Source organism: Neovison vison, chromosome 3 (assembly GCF_020171115.1).
Source record: "Neovison vison isolate M4711 chromosome 3, ASM_NN_V1, whole genome shotgun sequence".
Lineage (NCBI taxonomy): Eukaryota > Metazoa > Chordata > Mammalia > Carnivora > Mustelidae > Neogale > Neogale vison.
Window position 1 is genome coordinate 217672498 of NC_058093.1, and position 18634 is coordinate 217691131.

Here is an 18634-nt window from a genome sequence, read left to right on the forward strand (position 1 = left end):
TGCTGTAAAGGCTGTTCAGGACAAAGTGCCCTCTGAATATTGTCTTTCCTCAGCCCTGCGTGGGCTGCCTCAGAGTCTTATAAAACACACTGTCCAAAATGAAACTGCATGGGACAGTGAAAGAGAACTGGATCGGGGTTGACCTGCACTCTGTCATTAGCTAGTTGTATGTTCCTGTGCAAGCCACTGAACTTCTCTCGGCCTCCGACTCCATAAAACTGTTGAATCAGGCCATTTCTGAGGCCTCACACCCGGGTTCAGTTCAAGAATCCCAACCCCAGAAATCTCTGGTTGGTCTGAACATTGTCCACAAGAGGGCACCATACTTCAGCTCTCAGCAGGGTGAAAGAAAAGGCAAAATCTCTGGCAATAAACACCCTGAGTTCTCAGCTACCCCTGGGGCACAGAAGTCAGTCAGATCTCACCCTAGGTCCAGGAGATCAGGGAGAAAGGAGTTTATGAGATCCAGTCTGGCAAGGGATAAATCATCTAGCCATCAGCTGTGGGTACCTGGCCTTACACTTCACAGGCCTCCCCCTTCACAGGCCTCCCCTGGAACACCCAGGACTCTGATCCAAGATGTGGACCCCAAACTCCCCTCCATTGTCCAGTGTCAGGACTCACCGTTCAGCATCTCAGGGGCCATCCAGTAGGGGTTTCCCACCACTGTATAGCGCTTCTTGCGGTCATTCTTACGCAAGGTGCGTTTCTTGGTGGTGGCCTTCTCCACTGGGGGCTTTTTCCTCTCCTCAACTATGAGCCGTGACAGCCCAAAGTCTGCCACCACCACGGTCTTGTCCTGGTAGGACAATGCCAGGTAAGCGCTTGGTGAGGACATTCCCAAGAGAAGTCATTGAGAAAGGGAGAAAAGGTATGTAGTAAAGGGGAGTCACAGCTGAAGATCTCTCTCGCTGACAAGGCTTAGTTATTTGTTTTCTAACAATCTGTATCTGTGTAACAGATTCCCCAGACCTTGGGGTGTTCACAGCAGATATCCTGGAGCCTAGAGGGGTAAGGCTCTGGGATCTGGGAAGTGGAACTCAGGGGCAGAAAAAGGGATTTTTCTCTCTTTTCTTTCTTTCACCATTCTGCCTTGTTCCCCAACAGATTTAAGGCCTGGCTAGAACCGGGATAAGACAGAAAAAGATAAGGTGGAGAAGTCAGTGGGGGAACTTGGGGGGAGATAAGTTCTTCAAATAGCTCCAGGGCAGTCATGCAGAAAAGGGTTAAGATTATTTAGTATGGACCCCGACGGACATCCAGCCAGGGCCAGTTACTGGACACCCAGGGAACTAGACTGCAAGCTAACAGGAGAAAAGACTTGCTAACAACCAGAGCTGATGGGTGGTGGGGAAAAATGCTGGCCCCGCACTGGCCACTGTATATTTACCAGCTCTGTGGCTTCAGAGTGAGGCTTCGAGGTGCCACAGCTATAGAACAGGGTGTGTAGGGAGCTGCATTACAGAACTACCATGGGGTGGAACCAGGAAAAACAACAGGGCATTATATACAGTTAAGGAACTTCTGGAACTCCTTCTGACCAAAGGATTTCAAAGCCTGCTACTGGAGGAGGTATAACTGTGTTGACATCTATTTGAAAGCCCCAGAAGACAGAGGAGAGCATCAGGTGCAGCAGGAAGGGCAAGACAGGAGCCCTAGGTGACAACTTAGGTCAAAGCACAAGGGGACAGTAAGTCTCCTTTGTGACACGGCAAGAGGGCTGGCCCCAGGGAGACTCAGGGTGGTGGGACATACCAGCTTGATAAGGCAGTTGTGTGAGTTCAGATCCCGGTGGATGATACACATGGAGTGCAAATAGGCCTGGAACAGAAGTACCAGCTGAGGCTGCCATCCTCACCCCAATCTCTGGCTTCAACTGCCCTGGATCCTTCCGGCCTGTCACAGGGGAAGCAGTGACTTCCTCCTGGTTAGCTGGTTCTGTATTCCTAACATTCTCCTTCCCTGAGTATCAGCAAGCTCCTTGCTCTTCCCTGTCTACACTTGAACTTCTTCCTCTTCCTACCCCAGTGTTTTCATGCAAATCTCTGCTATTCCACTCCCCACCCCCACAACATCCAGGCCTCCACTCCTGGCTCTTGTTACTCTGCAGCCACTTCCTTTTCTTTCTCTTCCTGTCCCCAGAGAATGTGGAAGGAGCTACCTACACCACCCCTTCTAGTCCCTTACAATACTCCATCCCAGAGGTTCCTGGCTCTGATCACATACCCAGGGAGCACTTCCTGAATGTTGTAGCTCTTGTGACCTGCCTGCCTGTCTTTTCTCCAAAGGCTGCCTGCACTTCTCCCATGATACCTACTCCTGAGACTCTTAACGTGCCCACACTTTCCTTCCAGCCTCCTCAAAGCCACCTTCTCTACACATGCTGACCCCTACTAACCCAAGAGAAGTCACTGAGAAAGGGAGAAAAGGTACGTAGTAAAGGGGAGTCACAGCTAAAGATCTCTCTACTAACCACACATCTGCCTCAACCAACACTAGCTCTTCCCAAGCCTGTTTCCCCAACATCTCTTTCCTGGGGGAACACAGGAGAGCAGGCTGTTAGGTTTAGTCTCCAGCAAACTGCCCCAGCAAACATCTGGTAAATGACCCCCATTCTTCTAGGTACCTCAAGCCACCCCAACTTCTCCTCCCCCACCTCTGCTCCCTTGCTGCCAACTAGTCTCTCTGCACCCTGCCTCCCAGTCTCCCATCCCCACAGCCATACCTTAACTCAGAAACCCGCAATGTTTCACTAGCCCCAGCCCTGGTCTCCCTGCCTTCGGTTCTCCTAACTTGACCCCCACCCACTGACTGCACTGGACTCATATTAAAATAAAATAAAATAAAAAAACCACAGCTCTGCTCACAAAACTTTCTTAAGTATCTTTTACACCTGTCTTTTTGGCTTCCTAAATAAAATCCAGACTCTCTAGTCTGAAACACAGGGATCTTCATGTATCTCCAGACTAACAGTCTTCATGGACACCACATGAAGAGCAGTGATTAAAATCTCAGGCGTTGGGGTCACACTGACAAGCCTAATCTCCTTGCTCTGTCCCTTTCTAGCATCAGCTTCTCATCTGGAAACTGCGGTTGTCATGAGGAACACATACATACATGTTACTCCCTCAGCTCAGTGCATGGCATATAGGAGCACTGAGCAACAGTCACTGGGGTTACTACCATAACTGGTCTCCTTTCCCAGGTGAAACACTATTTCCTCCTCCCTCCTCCCAGGTCTGTGCTGCTGTCATCACCTCAACCTTGGGGCCTCTCTGCCAAGAGGAACTTTTAACTAATTCTGATCCATCTTTCAGGCTTAACTAGAACATATATCCCCTTCTCTGATTTCATAGGCCATGAGGTTCTCTACCTGCGCCAAGTTCCCACAGCAGCTGGACACTACTAATTTGCCTTACCCATGCCCTGTTTGCCTTGAAGATTTAGAACTCGTTGAGAGCAGGTTGTGAGTGAAGAGAAGGCAACTGGGGACAATTTCACAGGCACTGAGAGCAGCTCATTAAACAGCTGCTGACTGACCCAGCCCACACAAGCTGCCCAGGCTGGGGGCTCTGCCTTCCAGCCCCTGCCTGTAATCCCTGCAGCTATTCTGACTCCCCAGCCTGCCTTGCCCCTCACTCCCACCCTTGGTAGTTGTTGGCAGAACTCACCATTCCAGAGGCGATGCCTTTGGCAAATTGGACCTTCTGCTGCCAGGGAAACGGGTCCTATGGGATAGAGGAATGCCATCAGAGGCTGTGGGGCCCTGTCCCATTTGGAATCCAGGCCCCACAGGTAAACGTGGTCTGCCACTGAACCCTGCCTGTGCCCAGTCCTGCCCAGCATGACCCTTTGTAAGCAAAGCCATGAGGGTGGTTTGCTTACCACACTGCGCAGAAAGTCCTTCAGTGTGCCCCCCTCAATGTACTCTGTCAGCAAGTTCAGCTTCTTGTCCTTGTATAGCACACCAATGAACTTGAGCACATTGGGGTGGTCTAGGCTTCGCATCACCTTCACCTGGGGGTGGTAGAGGCCAAGGAGGGTGGATGGTTACTTCCTCCTGTCTTCCTTATCCCCTTCCCTCCAAGAAGTCAGTCTGACAAGTGTCACCTGGGTCTCCTACCTCCAGTCTTATGTGATAGGATAGAATACTCCCACATGGATAGGGATGCCTCAGAGGCCTCACCCTTGGGATCCTGCTTTTCTAGGAATTTTATTTGGGAGGAACTGGAATGGGAGGGTTTGAGAGTAAAACAAAGGCCTGGAGGGCAATGGCCAGACCACAGGAATACCAACCAAAGGAATGGAACAACTTGGGAAGGGTAGTAAAAACTGTGTAAACACTCCAGGGATGGCAGTTCTCTGGGAGACCCCACTCCAGGCTCCCTTAGCAAGGTGTTCAGGTGGTGAGTGTAACTCCTAGTTGTCCTAAACTGGTCTGTTTTCATGTCCATCACCCCCATTAGCTGTAAGCTCCTCTGAACCACATCCCATTTGTTACTGTATCCTTTGTACCCAGATCATGCAGTCATTAGTAAATGCTCACTGAATAGATAATTACCCATTCCTCTAGAGCTCTTTTTTCCTCTGCTTTTAGGAAAGTGATTCTAAAGTAAGTTTCCTCCCAGGGAACCTGGATGGCTCAGTCATTAAGAGTCTGCCTTTAGCTCAGGTCATGATCCCAGAGTCCTGGGATAGAGTCCTGCATCAGGCTCTCTGCTCAGTGGGGAGCCTGCTTCTCCCTCTTCTACTCTCTCTGCTTGTGTTCCTATTCTTGCTATCTTTCTCTGTCAAATAAATAATAAAATCTTAAAATAAAAAAGTTTCCTCCGAAACTCTTGTTTATTAAGATCTTTCCCTCTTCCAACGGTGACACCGGAACTCCTACTTCCCACCACCCCATCCTCTTACCTCAGTCAGGAAAGTCTTCTGTGTTTCCTCATCACACCGAATTAACTCCTTCATGACCATCACTTTGCCAGTTGCTTTGTGTGTTACCTAGTTACAAAGGAGGGCAACTATTACTGGCACAGAGTCTTGGTGAACTGTGTGGAAATATATGCAACTGAGCATCCCATCCCCTGGAAGACACACTGAGCCAAATCAGACTGACAGAGTTCATCTGTAGAAGACACAGCATGAGGTAACAGGGGCCTCAGAGGGAAGCATACCCTCTTCCTTGGAGAGGTGGGCATGCACAGAGGGGAGGCGAGAATGCAGAAAAGGGAAGTGTAGGAGGCAGGAGGGGACACTGCCAAGCCAAGCAGGGGCTCTGGTCATCTGACACAGGAGTGAATCCCTTGGACGAACAGAAGTCTAGGGACAGGAGGGTCAGTGCCACAGACATGCACCAGGGAGCTGGGTGGGTCGGGGTGAACTCTCCAGCCCCAAGGCCCTGAAAGCTGAGACACACGGCTTACCTGACCCCCCCTCCCAGCTCTCAGCAGAGGAGGAGGAGGAGAGAAAGAGAGAGAGGTTAGTCCCCAAGACTGTTCATCAGGGAGGCAAAAGCCACTCCCCCGTGTGCTTCCTGCAATATGCCCAGCACTGAGGCCTCAGGGTACCTAAAAACACCCGCTGACTGGAGGTGGCAGAACCATGGGCACAATTCATCCCAACCTGGGTCTCCAGGTCCACCAAGCTCACTGTGACAGCAACGCTGCCTTTAGGTGGCCTGGGAGGGCCAGAGTGTAGCCCTCACACCATCACCTGCAGCCAGGAAAGGGGCCTGGTGTCCTGTAGGGTGTGGAGTGAGAGCATGTGATGAGAACTCCCCGAAAGAGAGAGAGAGGTTGGGGGTAGAAGAGCAGAGCAGCTGCTGCCTGTGCTCACCTTGATGGCCTGCCCAAAGAAGCCCTTCCCCAGGACCTCCCCGTGGATCAGGTCACATGGCCGGAAGATCTGCTGTGAGTTACTGCTGGAACAGCGGAGGGATTCTGAGCGGCTGATGTCACGGCTAAAGAGCAGGGGCTCCTTTGGGGAGCTGGGGCCAGGGGACTTGGAGATGCTGTTACTGCGCCTAAAAATGAAGAAAGATGAGGATAGGGCTAGGGTAGTCCTCAGAGACCTGCCAGTAAAACCCTTAAGTAGAAACCTCAAGGCCACCCTACTACCCTACCAATCCCAATGTCTGTAGTTCTGGTGCTATGATGAGGGGAAGGAACTCTTACGTCAGACAGACGTGCCATTTTGGGGCTGCAAACATCGGCAGTTTATTTAAGTATCAAAGCAGGAACCCTTGGGGTACCTGAGTGGCTCAGTGGGTTAAACCTCTGCCTTCAGCTCGGGTTATGATCTCAGGGTCCTGGGATCGAGCCCCGCATTGGGTTCTCTGCTCAGTGGGAAGCCTGCTTCCCCTCTCTCTGCCTGCTCGCCTATTTGTGATTTCTCTGTCAAATAAATAAATAAATAAATTTTTTTAAAAAGCAGGAACCCTGAGTACTCACCTGAAATGACTGTTACTAGCTTATAGCGCTCAACATGTGACAGCGCTGTAAGGTGGCAATCCACTTCCCATGTCTGCTTGAGTCAAAGTGCTAAATGGGTTAGAGTGAGAGCCTACCACCATCCAAAAAAATGACATGGGATTCTGGCTATTTTGCTCATCTTTCTACCTGTCTACATTTCCCAAATTCTAAAATAATGAGCATGTATGATTTTTACAGCAACAGAGCCAGTGTATTTACATTTTTAAGAGCAGTCCATAACAGAAATGGTTGGTAACTGTTACTGACTTCTTGAAGGACGGACAAGAAGGCTGAAGTCACTGCAGGTGAATTGCAACCCTGAAAACTTCTCTCCCATATATCCTGTCTCACTTGGGCTCTGAGAAAGGACTGTCCACAGGCTTCTTAGCCCTTGCTCTACTCTCTTTGCCCCCACCAACCACGCCCACAGAAGCACGTAAGCTGAGCTGCCCTCTCTCCCACAATGGTATCTAAGCAGCTCTCTGGCTACACCCACGTGCTCAGGGCTTCTCTGCCCTCGGGCGCACTACTCTACCAGCCCACTTGTGCCGAGACCAAGAGGGCAGCCAGAAGTTTATGCCAGCAACCTGTGGAGAGGGCCCTGTTTTCAACAGATGCCAGGCAAGTGCCCTTAGTGATTCAGTCTGTTTGATCAGGAGGGTGGATAGAGAACTTGACTCTTAATGATACCAACAACACCTCACTTAGTGCTGACCCTTTGCTGGCACTGTGCTACTTTGTATCCCTTTCCACACTGAATCCTTATGTAATTGGTGAGACAGCCATCTTTGTCTTACAATCCCACTTCATAGATGCAGAAACAGAAGCTCGAGAGATGAAGTGATTTGTGAAGGGAGGGGGCTCAGCTCAAAGGCATGGTATGGGTGTGTCTATCTAGAGAGCTGCTGCGTCTAACTCCTGTTCTTTCAGTCTCCCTACTTGGCACCTGCATCCAGGGCGAGTGCTCCCTCCTGTTGCACCTGGACAACTTGGGTTTTAACTGTTGGTCCCTCAAATCTAAAATAGCTTGCATTCATCTCTTGCTTTATAGTTTTCAGTGTTCTTATTTATACTTATTAATCCTCCCTGTGCCCCTACTCCAGCCTCTGAGCCCCACGCCTCCCTTTGCTGGTCCTTTAGGAGCCAGCACTGGTGCTTCCTGTTCAGCTCAGGAGTTCAGTGGACAGGGCCTGATTCTCTGGTTTCTAAGGAAACCTGGCAGACAGTGGTCAGATCACACACAGTCCCTGGCTATAAACTGTGACTCCCATGGGGGAAGCTGGGTCAGCACAATCCTCATGGCCCGTCCCTGGCCAGCGGTTTCCCTTCCTAACCCTGCCAGCCTCCCAAAGCCAGCTCAACCTCATCTGAGGGATAAGCATGGGTCAGCATGGAATCAGGATAGGAGGCAGCACCTCAGGGAGCGTCTCCTGAGTGTCCCTTCAAGATTCTCCTTGGTGTCCAGGATGCTGAGGGTATGGGAGTGTGCAGCATTCTGCATGTGGGGAGAGAGTCGTGCATCCAGCCGCAGCTGATCCAGGCGCTGGGAGACAGGATCATGTTCAATCAAGAGCTGAAGCGTCTGGCTTGTCTGGTTAATCGCATCCTCCACCTGTAGCCAAGAGCAGTGTAAGGCTGGCTCCCATAGGCTGTCCCAACCCAGGCCACCCACCGTCAGCCCAGATGATCCAAGCACACTATGGCCAATGTCCAACTTGCTAATGGTGGCCTCCAGCTGCCAGGAGCCCCCCAGTGCCCTGTCTCTGGCATACTGTCAGATATCTCATCTGTCAGGCCACCCCTGCTTTCCTGGGAATGTGCCAGCCTGACAGAGGAGGTCACCAGTGGTCACAAGCTCTGTGGCAAACAAGAGACAGACTGGGGGTGGAGAAAGGCAAAGGCCATAGCATGATGTCCCAGAGGGTCTGTTCCATGTCCTATCCTCACGTGACAGACAAGACACACATTGTACCTCTTCCACTCGGAGTGTGCGGACAGGGGTCCCATTGATCTCCAGGATGCGATCCCCAGGGTGGATGGCGTTGCGGTTGTTGGGACTGATGTGCATCCGGTTGACCCTGGGCCAGACAAGAGTTGAGGCAGGACGAAGACATCCTAAAAATGTATCTGACCAATTTCACTTCTGCAGGAAGGCTCACCACGCCCCAGGCTCCTACCAGCCCTCAAGACTCAAACCACTCACAGGAGAAATGCAATGCCCTTTACAGGGTGCCCTCAGTGAAGGGCACCCCCACTCACCCAGTGGCCTAAGCCAGAGACTTGGATGGCATCTTCTCTACCTGGAGTCCCACAACCCTCTGTCTTCAAAAACCCTGTCTTCACTTCATCACCATAGTTACCAACACCTCTCACCTGACCTTTCAATAGCCTCCTAAATGGTCTTACAATACCACGCTTGTGCCTCTCCCATCCAGCACCCATTCAGCACCCATCCCAGCAATCCTTTTATAACACTAACTGGGTTGCATCACCTTGTTGCTTATCCCTCAAAAGACCTCCTCAGCTTTCACAATCCTTATTATGTCTTAATAGCCCCTTTTCTGGCTATTCCCAACCACCCAATCTACACTAGACAGAATCACAGACTCCCACCTCTGCAATGAACACAATGGCTTCCCCTCTTCATCTAATGAGGTCCGAGTGCAGATCACACTTCCTGATGACTCCCCCCAACCCTCGTACCTCTCACCTATACTGCAGGCACCTGGTGCTCAGCACACAGTAAACACACAATCACTATTTACAGGGTTGGCAGCCACAGGTGCCTCATTAATGGTATGAGACAAACACAGACTCTTTCCCTATCTGGTCTCTGGTATGGACCTAGGATGAAGTCTTAACTTTTTTCTCTTCCTTCCTCCATTTACTCAACCAAAAAACAATAATCAATGAACATGTACTACATGCCAGGCACCGCTCTAGGCCCTGGGCATGCAATACCGAATAAGACTAAGTTCCAGAAGAAACTCATCAGGAGGACAGATGATAAACTAATACACATACTCAAGCCAGATAATTTCAAAGAATAAACATGATCTGAAACTTGACATGTGAAAGGTGAGCCGTCTGGCATTGGTATCTGGTGGGAAGCAATCGAGTCAGAGGGAAGAGTATGTGCCAAGACCCAGGTGGGGTTACAGCATAGCGAGCTCCAGGAGAACGATATGAGATGGGGGTGAAGGGAACTCCGCACCCCTGGAGCTCCATCTAAGGGCTCTGTGTAACAAGTCCTGCTCTAGAGGTCCTCAAAGTACTCACTCTTTGACTTGCACAGTGGTGGCGTAGTTGGAGCAGGCCCTTTCCACGGACACGGAGAAGCCCCGTCTGCCCTCAGTGGTGGCTGGCATGGAGATGTGTGTGACGGAGTAGGGCAGCTGGTCCTGAACAGACTCAGTGGAGAGCCTCTCAAACATGGGTGCCAGAACCACCTCATTATGGCACTTCCCACTGGGAAGAGGAATATAAAGGGGGTTAAGATCCTGGAGCCCCACCTGGAAGCCCCCAACAACTACTGCATCATGTGGCTTCAAGCAATAGTACCCACATTCCCACTATTACCATCCTTGTCTGCTCAGAATGAGGAGCCCAGGGTCTCTAGGGTAGCCTAGGAATGTGGGTGCAATGACCTGGGTTCTCTTCGCTCTGCTTCTGACTCACAGTGAGAACCAAGCCCCCTTCCCCTCTTAGGGCCTCAGCCTGACTTCTTTGTCAATTGAGGCAATTGGACCAAGTGAATTTTAAGGGGCTTTTGCCTTTAACTTTCTGGGATCCTTCTCTGAGAGCATCTTCCCAGCCACTCTCCCTTCGGGAGGACTCCAGGGCCAAGTGTCATTATTCTCACAGCAGGTTGAGGACAGAGGGCAGAGAGATGTTAACTGTCTTGCTTAGGGATTACAGAGGTGGTTACAGGCATTGGAATGATAGGAATCCAGTGCTGTGATATGCTCCCTGTTTCTGCCCAATTCACACTGCCACCTCTTTCTCTCTCTTGGCGGCTCTTGCAGGGGGAGGATGGACACCTCCTTACCAGTAGAGGGTGGCATGCTGCACCAGGGCATATGCATCCCCATCCTCAATGATCACCTTGCAGCTCATACAGGCAAAGCACTCTGGGTGGTACTTGAACTCCCCAGCCACCTGTTAGCAGACAGGGAGAAGGGTAGACAAGATGACAGACGTCACCGCTGGAGGGTAGGGGTAGGCGAGGTGACCTTCAATCAACGATGTACAGGTTCCAGTCACAATCCACCTTTGCACTCCTTGCCCTAGGAGCTTCCAGAGGACAAGTCAGATTGGTGCCTCCCTGTCATTTCTGAGATTACAAAATGTTTTGGTCTAATCCATGAAAGCAAGTCGCCAGAAGTCATCATCCCCACTAGAAAGGGACAGCTCCTCCAACACAGGGTTGGCAAATCTGTGATTAGGCTTAAAGCCCTTTTCTGGAGCAGGTAGGGAAGATGGAACTTCCCTCTAGCGCCCCACTCCAGGGTCTCCTTTTCTGATTCTCTACACACAACGTGAGTGTATCCTCCTCAACCTGAGGTCTTTACCGCACTGTATTGTGTTTCCTCCCTGCCCACCAACCCACACCCAAAATCAGACTGTTAAGTTTTTAAGGGAAAGATCTTACCTGGCACTTAACTGGTATTCAACAAACATTTGTTAAATGACTAAAAAAATAAAAGGGGAGGGCTTGGCTGATGGAAGACTAGAAAATGAAAGGCCATGGGGAACCAGAGGTGCCGTCAGTGGACTCTAATGACCAAGAGGGACTCACTCACCATGACAGGTCCTGTCATCAGCAGAGAGCATCCATGGCAGAACTCCCCGAACTTCCCCCAGTAGTCCTTGTGGCAATAAAGCTTCCCATCCTTCTCATAGTACCAGTTGGTGAGGGAATCCTGGCATTCTGAACACCTGAAAGGCAGGAGGCAAGAAATTCTTCTGGATCCTTGGAACCAGGCTATATAGGCTGTCTCTAGCTCCCAGGTTTAACAACAAAACGGACAGACCTCTCTTTGATCCAAAGCCAGGATGGGGGTAAGTTACGGTTTACTGCTAGCCCCTCAAAGGAAGTTGATTCAGAGTGAAGATGATCCCAGAAACCAATTCTGTATTGCCTGCCTCACCTAGCAGACATTAACCTTTTTGGGTCTTCAAGCCCTTAGCGAATCTAACAAAGGTCAAGAAGCCTCTCTCAGAAAAAGGCACACATAAGGAAAATGTGCGTATTTTAAAAAATATTTTATCCATTTATTTGACACAAAGAGAGAGAGATCACAAGTAGACAGAGAGGCAGGCAGAGAGAGAGGGAGAAGCAGGCTCCCTACTGAGCAGAGAACCTGATGTGGGGCTCGATCCCAGGACCCTGAGATCATGACCTGAGCCGAAGGCAGAGGCTTAACCCACCGAGCCACACAGGCACCCTGAAAATGTGCATATTGTTTAGGTATGGGGTGTGTGTGTGGTGTGTGTGTGTGTGTGTGTGTGTATGTGTGTCAAGGACTGAAACCAAGTCATGGCCCCAGTTAAAAACCTAGTCTACACAGGTATCTTGATGAAACAAAAAAGCTCAAATCACCTCTTTTTAAAAAACCTACCCACCACCACCACCATTACTGATGTAACACTCTTGTGAAAAAAATTATGTTAAGCATTAAGAAACAATCACGCAAATCCAGAATGTGGGTCATTTTTTAAGACTACTGGTCTTGACTCTTCCAAAAAGTTAATGTCGTAAAGGAATAAAGGTACAGGGATTAAAAAAGCCTAGAGACGCAGCAACCAAGTGCAACACTTAAACCTAGGATTCAATTCTGGACTGAAAAACAAAACAGCCATGAGTGACATTTTTGGAACAACTAAGGAAATTTGAATTTGGGCTGTACATTAGATTATATTGTGAGGGGCACCTGAGTGGCTCAGTGGGTTGGAGCCTCTGCCTTCGGCTTGGGTCATGATCCTGGGATCCTGGGGTCGAGCCCCGCATCGGGCTCTCTGCTCAGCGGGGAGCCTGCTTCCTCCACTCTCTCTCTCTGCCTGCCTCTCTGCCTGCTTGTGATCTTGGTCTGTCAAATAAATAAATAAAATCTTTAAAAAAAAAAAGATTATATTGTGAAATTACTTTCTCAGGTACTGTAATGATACTTTGGTTATATAGAAGAATTTTTAGAAGAAACATTGTTCGAGTAAGGGTGAAAGTTATCCACAACCTAGTTTTTCATAGTTCAGCAAAAATTAAATACATTGTGTGTGTGTGTGCATGTCTGTGTGTACATACTTAAAGAAAAAAGGGCTTGACGTTAACAAATCTAGGTGAAGGATACATGGGTATTCTTTGAACTATTCTTTCAACTCTTCTATATAATTGAAAAATTTCAAAATAAAATGACTGGGGCAAAATTCCATTAGCACTGTGTGAGACACACGTTTAGATCCACAGGTCCTTTCTCCTCCAAGTTACCTGGTTGTAAAGCTCCACCCCTCAGCCAGGTTGGGTGTGTTCACAGGCCAAGTCTACATAAGATAAGCTCCTCCTCATTTCTGAGCCTCCCAGGACCCAGAGCGAAGTGCTTCCTGGCCTGCTGAGCCCATGTTATCTTTCCAGTGAAGAATCTACTCTTGCTGTCAAGACTTTATACCACCCACCCTGGCCACATCCTTCTTTCTAAGAGGCAGGATGGAGCCACCTCTTAGTGTGAATCCTGACCCTGCCAACTCATGTCATCTTGGGGAAATTACCTTATTTCTTTGACCCAGTTTCCTCATCTGTGAAATGGACTACTGTGAAAATGAAATAACACGTATCGAACTACACAGATGTTTGTATAAAAGGCTAAGTCCAGGAGGAACTCAGTAAGTGTTAACTGCTAAGAGCAGATGATAATTATGCTAGCCACTAACATTATTTGCCGCTTCCTCCACTAGCTGGGTAGCTCTGGACAACTTCTCATTTGCTTTTCCTCCTTGACAAAATGTGACCAACAGCATCTTAGTACAAAGAGCACTGTGAAGATCAAGCGAGCTAATATATGAGGAAAGCCTTTTGCAAACTAATGAAGAGCAAAGCAAGTATACTATTACAGTAACTTGGCAGGCACTGTAGATATAAAAGATAGAGGTACAAATTTCCCTACTCCACTTTCCAAGAGCTTATAATGAGTTAGGGAAGAGAAAGTCTAAACAAAACTTTACAATGAAAGGTGAGAAGTCACAATGGGTGCTACTACTTCCGGGCACTGCAGGAGGTAGAGGAGGGAGACAGGAAGGCACTGAAGCAGCTGTGGAAAGCAACCAAACAAGGGAGGTCTAGAAAAGCAGGACCCTGAGAATTTCTCTTTAAGGAGTGTCCAGTTCCCTCTTGGTGCTCAACTCCGATGGCTTCTGCCATCAGTCATTCCAATCCTATAGCATTTCCTCTTGTTCTTTGGATGCTGAACTTCAAGGACTTGAGAGCTGGGTACAGCCTGAAGAGTATGGGTATGCAGTACCTAGAATGGTGTAGAATCAGAATCATGAATTATTGGAGGTGATGGAGGAAGACCCTGTTCTGGGCAAGCAGTTCAAATTCCTTTCAGTATAAAAGGCATGCAAGATGAGCTCTGAATTGGGAAGAATGAGGTCTAGTTCAAGTTCCTGGGAGCTACCTGTCTGAGCTACCTGCCCTTGGACAAGGCCCTTTCTCTCTCTGTCAAATAAATAAATAAAATCTTTAAAAAAAAAAAAGATTATATTGTGAAATTACTTTCTCAGGTGCTGTAATGATACTTTGGTTATATAGAAGAATTTTTAGAAGAAACATTGTTAGAGTAAGGGTCAAAGTTATCCACAACCTACATAGTGCATAGTTTCCCCATCTGTAAAATGAGGTAATTATACCTCATTTCCCTTAATCCTGTGCATATCAGGTCTTTCCCTAAATGATCCAAGGTTCAAATCTCAGAATCACCACTTACCACCTAACTGATATTGGGCTGGCGGCTTCACTTCTCATCTGTGAAATGATGATACCACCTACTTTTAGGGTAGCAGTGAGGACATTAAATCCAGTTCTGAATGACTGCGAGAAGCCTAGCAAATGGCCAGCACTAGAAGCAGGGGCTTCCTTCTTGCCTCCCAGCTTCTGACTTGAAGCTCTTAGGTACCAGTCTCTCTCCTTCACTGGATTGTGAGCTCCTTGAGGACAGGAGCAGTCCCATTTACTGCTGGTAGATTCAGCACCTAACAAAGGGCCTAGCAGAGTAAGCCCTTGGCAGATGTTTCCAAAATGAAAATGGTGGGAGTGGCAAGAACAGGCAGTCTAGATGGGAGCACAAGCGTTCTGCGGCTCACGGTCACCAGGTCTTGCCCTTCTGCTATCTGCAGTTGAGAAAAGCTGGTGCACATGTATTTGCACCTAACTGCAGGCCTGGGCCCTGTTACACCCTCTCAATGGTATGTGTGCTGCAGGGCACAGGAGTACCAGAACATGTCCTCCTTTCCACTGCCAATATCCTGCTTTTGTTTGTTGCGAGTAGCCCTAGCCAGGCCCGGGAGAGTGGGGAGAGAAACGAGTGCAGACACGCCGGACAGAGCCACGCCAGGCTTCTGGGAAGAACACCTGCCTGGAGAATGACATTACCAATGCACACATCTGTTGTCAAGAAATGCCTTTGGAGGGTATGGCCAGCTATATAGTCAAAGTTGGCTGTCACAGGTGTCTGAAGAACAGGAAGCTGAGCAGCTGATAGGAGGGCTGGCTGTGGATCCCTAAGCTGTTTTGTCACAACTGGTTCTTAGGTCACTGGAGTGGCAGACTTAGAGTCCTAGTTTAGAAATTAAGGAGAGTTACTATTACCTGTTACCTGAATGCCAACCGTATTCTGGGCACTGTATGAGGTGCCTTACTTCCACCATCTCTAGTCTTGATTGCATCCTACAAGGTGACAGGATTATCCCTATTCTAAGACCAGAGACTGAAAAGCAGAGTCAAATCACTTCTGCAAAGTCACCTAATACATATTGATGGAGCTGGAGTTTTAACCTGTGTATACTTGACCATGAAGCCATTTCCACTAGACTGCATCACCAGAGTAATGCAGCACATTCACTAAGCTGGGCCTCACGATTTGCATCTGTGAAAAGAAGGTAGTTTGGAGCTCTGAGAGCTCAAGTCCTTTTGGGGATTAACACATAATGAGGTTTTTCTTTAAATCCAAGTGCTGAATGTTAAATGGCACAATGATTCTCTCCTTCCTTTAGTCCACAGCTGTGTGTTCCCCAGCAGTCTCTGCCTTTTTAAGAATCTAAAATACACTCTGGAAATTGAAGGAGCTACTCCAAAATATCCCCCTCAGATTCTTGGAGGCCATGGTCACAATATATTTCCCAAAGCCAAGGCTTTTTTTCCAGCTTTCAATTTTTTTTAAAGTTTCAAGTGAAAGTAAAAATCTGCCCTAGCTGTGGGCTGCCCAAGGGCATCCAGCTTAGAAGTAGTGGAGCTATAAATCAAGGTCTGAAGCATTGGTTAACACCCTCTCCCCAACAACCAGAGTGAACAGACCCGAAACCCTCCAGCCAGGAGAGATCACAGAGAGGTCCACATGCACTGAGGGCAACCTCCAAAATTCCTCTCCCAAAGCACTAAAGTGGGCCTGGGTAGCCACCAAGTGAACTGAAACTTGGGGGTTAGTTCTGTGGGCAGTTCAGATCCAAACTAAGGACTTTCTTTCTTTTTTTTTTTTTTAAAGATTTTTATTTAAAAATATTTTATTTACTTATTTTAGACAGAGAGCAAGCAGGTGAGCAGGTTGTAGGGTGGGGTAGTGGAACAAAGGGAGAAGGAGAGATCTGAAGCAGATTCCTGTTGAGCATGGAGCCTGACCCATGCTCAATCCCAGGACCTTGAGATCATGACCTGAGCCGAAATCAAGAGTCAGATGCTTTACCCATTGAGCCACCCAGGTGCTCCTAATGATTTTATTTTTAAGTAATCGCTATACCCAATGTGGGGCTTGAATCCACAACCTCAAGATCAAGAGTCACATGTTCCACCAACCAATCCAGCCAGGGATCCCAAACTCCAGACTTTTGAGTCAGCAGGGAACACACAGTTTAAAGAAAAAAAAAAAAAAAAAGATAATCAGGTTGAGATTCACACAAGTAACTCAAGACCTGGGTCTACATTCCTTCTTTGCCATTTACTATCTGTGTCACCTCAAGCCAGTTATTTCATGACTCTGGGCCTTAGTTTTCTCATTTGTGCACTGGTGATGATAAAGCCTCATGAGTTTATGAGAATTATGTACAAATGCCTAGAATGATCCCAGGCAGGTGTCCAGTAAATGTTCATTTCCCTCCCTCCCCTCTTTAATTTAAGAACAACAAGGGCAAAGACAAGCAGACTCCTTTCCCTCTGTGCCTAAGCAGTATGGATCTGTACCTAGGCCCAGAACCAAACAGATTTCTGTGAGTAGAGAATGTCATAAAATGAATTATTTATCAAACCAGTTAGAAAGCAATTGATTATTATCAATTCCTATCAATTGGGAAATAGTTACTGTGCATCTAGGATGTACAAGACCAAACAGGCAAGGTGCTGTGCTGGGAGAAGCCAAGTTAAGACATCAGCCCAGCCCTCACTCACATGCACATTCTTCAGACCAAATGTTTACAGGTTAAATTTTCCACCTTATGTGGTTGAAGCAGCCACTATTACAGTGTATTTGCAAAGGTTAAAGAACAAGCCCTCCCATGTCCTGGTAAAGGCCTGGTTGGATGCTCATCCTTAGCCTCCTGGATGAATAGACTGTTGGAGAGCAGCTGTTTCTAGCCCCTTGCCTCTGAGCTCTGACTGGGCTAAAAAGGGAAAATGGGCAGGTGTCTCTGCCACAGCCTGAGGGTACTGTGACCAAGAGATGCCAACTCTCCCCCAGGCACAGAAGGGCAGATGTAACAGGGGCCTGGTGACACTGAACCATCAGAACTCAGTCCCCTACCACTGAAAATCTCTTTATTACTCCTCTTCCTGCAGAACCTGTAGACTGAAACAGGCTGTCAATGAAGCTGTAATTATTATGGAGTATGTTGTTATCCAGTTTTTAAAAAATTAACCAAACACATAAGCCTCTGATCAGCAAGAAATAAGCGTTACCAGAGTGTGTTGATTCATTTCCAATCCAAAGCCAGGAAACCTGTAGACTCAAGTAATGCGTGTAGTCACATGAAGGGTAAAGCCTTCATGATAAGGAAAAAGTGGAAAAAAGCTTGTGTGTCTCTGAGGAGCCGCATGAGTTGTGGACTTACAGGAATCACTCACCTGATCTGAGTCCTTCACTTTCCAGATAAAGAGAGTCCTAGAGGACCTAAGGCAGTTGCCAATGTTACTGCTAAGCTGGACAGAGTTAAAAATAATTTTTCCCTTTAAACATGGATTGCAGGGGTACCCGGGTGGCTCAGTGGGTTAAAGCCTCTGCCTTTGGCTCAGGTCATGATCCCAGGGTCCTGGGATCAAGCCCTGCATGGGGCTCTCTGCTCAGCAGGGAGCCTGCTTCCTCCTCTTGCTCTGCCTGCTTCTCTGCCTACTTGTGATCTCTGTCTGTCAAATACATAAAATCTTTAAAAACAAACAAACAAACATGGGTTGCAAAAACAACAGAAAAACAAACCATGGGTTGCTTTAGAATACAAAGATGTACTTGTTTTCTTCAAGAGACAATGTGTAAATCAAATCCATTAAGTCAATGTTGGACATTAAGTGAAATTCTCTAAGAAAAAAGTCCTTTAAACATATCACTGCTTAATTTACCTCTTCTGGGGGCGCCTGGGTGGCTCAGTGGGTTAAAGCCTCTGACTTCGGCTCAGGTCATGATCCCAGGGTCCTGGGATCGAGCCCCGCATCGGGCTCTCTGCTCAGCAGGGAGCCTGCTTCCTCCTCCTCTCTCTCTGCTTGCCTCTCTGCCTACTTGTGATCTCTGTCTGTCCAATAAATAATAAATAAAATCTTTAAAAAAAAAAATTTACCTCTTCTGTAAATTTCAATTTGAGTGTTTTCTTACTTGGGAGCACACCTATAATTGTATCTCCCCCCTTTCACTAGGGGCAATGGCAGAGAAGACCATGCACTCTACTGAGTGCAGTCTGTCAGGCAGGGTGGTACAGGGTACATT

General features: G+C 48.1%; 1 protein-coding gene across 3 annotated transcripts in view; it reads right to left on the reverse strand.

Annotated features, from left to right (window-relative positions):
* LIMK2 (LIM domain kinase 2) overlaps positions 1–18634 on the reverse strand; it is a 61013-nt gene that overhangs the window by 5264 nt on the left and 37115 nt on the right. For 2 of the 3 annotated variants that reach the window (XM_044243885.1, XM_044243887.1), the window contains 11 exons: positions 11270–11405; positions 10516–10625; positions 9747–9935; positions 8440–8545; positions 7883–8079; positions 5833–6019; positions 4912–4998; positions 3886–4017; positions 3672–3728; positions 1756–1821; positions 625–799 (listed from right to left, as the gene is read on the reverse strand). In XM_044243885.1, coding sequence (XP_044099820.1) covers positions 625–799; positions 1756–1821; positions 3672–3728; positions 3886–4017; positions 4912–4998; positions 5833–6019; positions 7883–8079; positions 8440–8545; positions 9747–9935; positions 10516–10625; positions 11270–11405 — 1442 coding nt within the window. Of the gene's footprint in view, positions 1–624; positions 800–1755; positions 1822–3671; positions 3729–3885; positions 4018–4911; positions 4999–5832; positions 6020–7882; positions 8080–8439; positions 8546–9746; positions 9936–10515; positions 10626–11269; positions 11406–13391; positions 13966–18634 lie in introns of those variants that run through there. The other variant, XM_044243886.1, reaches the window with a different exon arrangement.